We start from the raw sequence: 3,743 nt of genomic DNA on the forward strand, positions 1-3,743 counted from the left end.
GCGCCTGGATGCAATCCTGTGCAATGTGCTCTAGGTGACCCTGCTGAGCAGGGGGGTTGGACTAGATGATCTCCAGAGGTCCCTTCCAACCTCAGTGATTCTGTGATTCTGTAAGTACCCTGAACTACCACTATGCCAGATAATATTCATTATCCTATTTATCATTTAGGCTCATAACCTGGGAGTAATCTTCAGCAACTGTAGGATACAGCCTTTCCAATCTAATTACAGTACAAAGGTTGTTCAGGTTCCTATCTCACATTTCAGGCTGTTGAAACATCCTGTTCTTTGCTTCTAACAAATGCAATCTTGCCCAGCTAATATCCTTTCAAAACACTGCTTCCTTTTTCCTCCTTTAGCATCTATCTATCTATCTATTACTCAATAATGAAAGGTCAACTTTTGTCCCCAGTCAATCTATGATGTAAGCATCCATTACCCTCTTACTGATTTTAAAACAATAATTGCCCATGCTGCCCCTGGGGTTGGCAGGAGTGCTTTACAAACACCTGAAAAGGTACTCTATTCTTTTTTAAATCATCCCCCAGAGTGATTTTTTGCTGTCTATATTACATAGGCATGGTACCCAATATTGTCACACTGCCTACTGCATTTGTTTACCTTGTTATCTCCTTTGTTTAGATTATAAATCCTCCGGGAAAAATGCATCTTTTTCCTCTGTGACTACAACTTCTAACACAGAAGATACTGATCCATGACAACTGCAGCTAAACATTACAGTAACAAAAATAATTCATCTTCCATTTTTAAAAAAGGTGACCAGCCGAACTACATGTTTCCCGGCTGTTTTCCTACAAATCTTTGTCAGAAGTCCCTCTTCTATGACATATGAACCACAATATGCCCAGCAACTCTATATGCCTGCCTGCTTGCCTGACTCACTGTACTATTTGCTTATTCTCATCTCCAAAAAGCCTCTACACCTCCCCATGTTTACTGGAGACCTTCTGCAGCCTTCATCTAGATGAGAGACAACACGTGCTGTTACTAGTCCATAGAAGTGTAAATACCAACTGGCTAGCCAGCAACTCAGAGTGACCGCCTTCCTTTGCTTTTTCTCACTGGAAGCATCATAAAATGGTCATTCTACTCTACCTAGCCATCATTTTCATAAAACTTACAGAAGCTTAATATCTTGGAGCCATCTCCATACAACATAACTTGCACATACTGGTTAACTTCAAAGTTGTCAGGCGAAAAAAGGCAGCACAGCCCCCCCCCCCCCCAAATGCAGCAACAACAGGAACAACATTAACAGAAAAATCATCTTCTTATCTTAGGCTTTAAAAATAGTCACAATGCAAAATCATAGCTTTGGTAAGATAAAGAATACATGCTTATATAACAGCATATACACCAAAAATTGGCAAATCACTTGCAGAAAGCGGGTCTCAAATAAACTCCAGCAGACCAACCAATTATTTTCACTCTCTAAGGAGAAATTTGTATCTTTTCATAATGTCATTGATAATATTATAAATTCCTAAGATTGAAAGAAATCACTTACTCATCTCCATCTGGACAGATTCCTGTAGTCTCATCATATTTTGTACAATAAACATCTGGACTGTAGTTAAAAGTCCCATCACGCCTTCGTATAGGTCTACGACGACGCTGATTTAGGAAATGCCAATGAAAACAGGTAAATGGTCTGTGCTGGGTACACTTGTGCTGCAAAAATAGGGGGCACTGCTCTGTCCTAAATTCCTTTAGATACCTAAAAAAATTAAACTGTGTTACAAGTTTATCTTATTGGAGGCACGTTTTTTACAGTATCAACAGGGCACTTGACAATTCAATGTGCATAGCCCATGAAAAATTGCATACAGTTTTCGTTCCTATCCACAATTTACTGCTTAGCTGCTGAATACAGCTGGCTTCATTTTTAATGACAGATGCATTACTAGTAAAACACAGTGAAATACTTGGACAAATTATATTACTATGTCACATAACTGAACTAAATTCAAATCAATTAAAAAAAAACCTAGAGTATTTAGAATTCTTCCCTAAGTAATCACTAAAGAGAGATTATAAATATGTTACTTGAATGAGCATTTATATTGCTTGCTACCACACAAAACAGTCCTATAAAGAGTATTTTTAGCTAAGTACCACATCTAATTTAAAAATTAGTCCTTAATCACAATACTCCCAGAACATGGACACACTATATAGAAAGCTAGAGAGTTAAAAGATGCTCAAGAAGGTTTCAGAGGCTACAAGAAGACTTTAGCAAACTTATTTTAGGGATTATTGTGCTTCTTTTGAGACAGTTTAGGGTCTTTGAAGGTTACTCAGGTGTTAGAAAATCATTCATTCATTGGGATCTACAGCATAGGAGCTATTCAGGAACTCTGATACTTCTTTGCATAGGATACCAAGACAATGTTAGACTGGGCACTACCGTGGCATTTATCAAAGGACGTAAGACACCACTTCTTCCTGTTCCAGTTTATGCATCTTTTAGCCTATTTAACAAGTTCATTACATCACTAAAGTTATGAATTATTGGAGGGATAGGTAACCAGGCATTTGCAGGGTAGAGGACTTCACAGAAGAACCTTAGACTTCTCAGAGCTCTTCAAAAGGCATAAATTGTGTAACAAGTTTCAGGAGATTGACCAGACAGGGGAACAGAAGAATTAGAGAGAGGAATACTGGAGCATCTTTTAGTTCTGAATTACTTAAACTAGCATATGGGGAATATAATCACACATAGTTATGGAACATATCTTGAGGTTTAGAGAAGAATCTTTAAAACTATCCAGGACTGTGAAGAAAAAAATGGGGAATAGAATTTCAAATGTTAAGGACTGTAGAAAGGTCTGCAGCAGTATCTAGGTAAATGGCTAAATTCATATGGTCTTTCCAACACTGCTGAAAATGGGACATTATAGAAGTGGTGATATGGGGGGATGGGAGAGACAGAATGCCAAAATTTAGAGATAAAGTTATCCCGTGTTTGCGGGCAGCATCTGGTCCTATGTGAACAGGGGTGTCAGCAGTGCTGAGGGCTGCATAGATGTTATAGACCACATCTGAGGAAAACTGGAAAGACTTGCAGGGAGGATGGGGAGCACAAAGGATCTGCCTTTCGGTGTGTGAAGGTCTGCTGAAAGTGTCGTGGAAACGTCCCAAAGGCTCGAGCAGAGGCTGGCTAAGCAACGCTTTAGAGAAGTAGAAGGGCTGCTGTCTGCGCTTCACGAGGGCGGTCTCGGAGTGCGAAAGTATGCTGGGAGGCTTGGGGAGTTCCGGGGATGCCGGAGGATGACCGCGAGTCACAGGGCGGCCCAGTCAGGCAGGGCGCTGGGGGCGGCCAGGAGGCGCGGAGAGTCGGCGCTGGCGCTCTGCAGCCTGCCATGCCCGGGCCGCCCCTGTCCGGCGGCCACAGGACCGGGCATCCTCCCCGCTGCAGCCGGAACCGGGACTGCCGGGCCGTCTCCTCACAGACCCGCCGCCAGAGCAGGAGGCCGCGCGGAGCAGGCCCGGCACAGGGCCGGGCCCTCCGCCTCAGGGCCAGGGGCCTCCCCGCGCGGCGCTGGGGCCCACTGAGCAGGGCGCCCCCGGGGCGCGGTACCTACGTATAGTGCGTCGGCTGCTCAGTCTGCGGGGACCCCCCAGGCCCGCCACCCCGCGAAACCGCTTTCGAAACCGACGGCATCTTCCCCGGCGGGCAGCAGCGCGCAAGCGCAGCCCGGCCCCGCCCGCCCCGCCCTCCG

The 3,743-nt window shown here is 44.2% G+C and overlaps 1 protein-coding gene across 23 annotated transcripts in view; it reads right to left on the bottom strand.

Annotated features, from left to right (window-relative positions):
- The window catches only part of UNKL (unkempt family like zinc finger), an 82,051-nt gene extending 78,342 nt beyond the window's left edge, over window positions 1–3,709 (bottom strand). For 19 of the 23 annotated variants that reach the window (XR_003256443.1, XR_003256440.1, XR_003256449.1 and 16 more), the window contains exons 1-2: window positions 3,606–3,709; window positions 1,529–1,738 (exon numbers count right to left, since the gene is read on the bottom strand). Coding sequence is in view for 11 of the 23 variants with exons in the window: in XM_026084472.1 (XP_025940257.1) it covers window positions 1,529–1,738; window positions 3,606–3,685 (290 nt within the window). In the remaining 12 variants the exon portion in view is untranslated. Of the gene's footprint in view, window positions 1–1,528; window positions 1,739–2,428 lie in introns of all 23 variants that reach the window. The other 4 variants (XR_003256448.1, XR_003256445.1, XR_003256429.1 and 1 more) reach the window with 3 other exon arrangements.
- Between the last annotated feature and the right edge of the window lie 34 nt (window positions 3,710–3,743).

Source organism: Apteryx rowi, unplaced genomic scaffold (assembly GCF_003343035.1).
Source record: "Apteryx rowi isolate R43461 unplaced genomic scaffold, aptRow1 scaffold_119, whole genome shotgun sequence".
In the NCBI taxonomy this organism is placed as follows: Eukaryota; Metazoa; Chordata; class Aves; order Apterygiformes; family Apterygidae; genus Apteryx; species Apteryx rowi.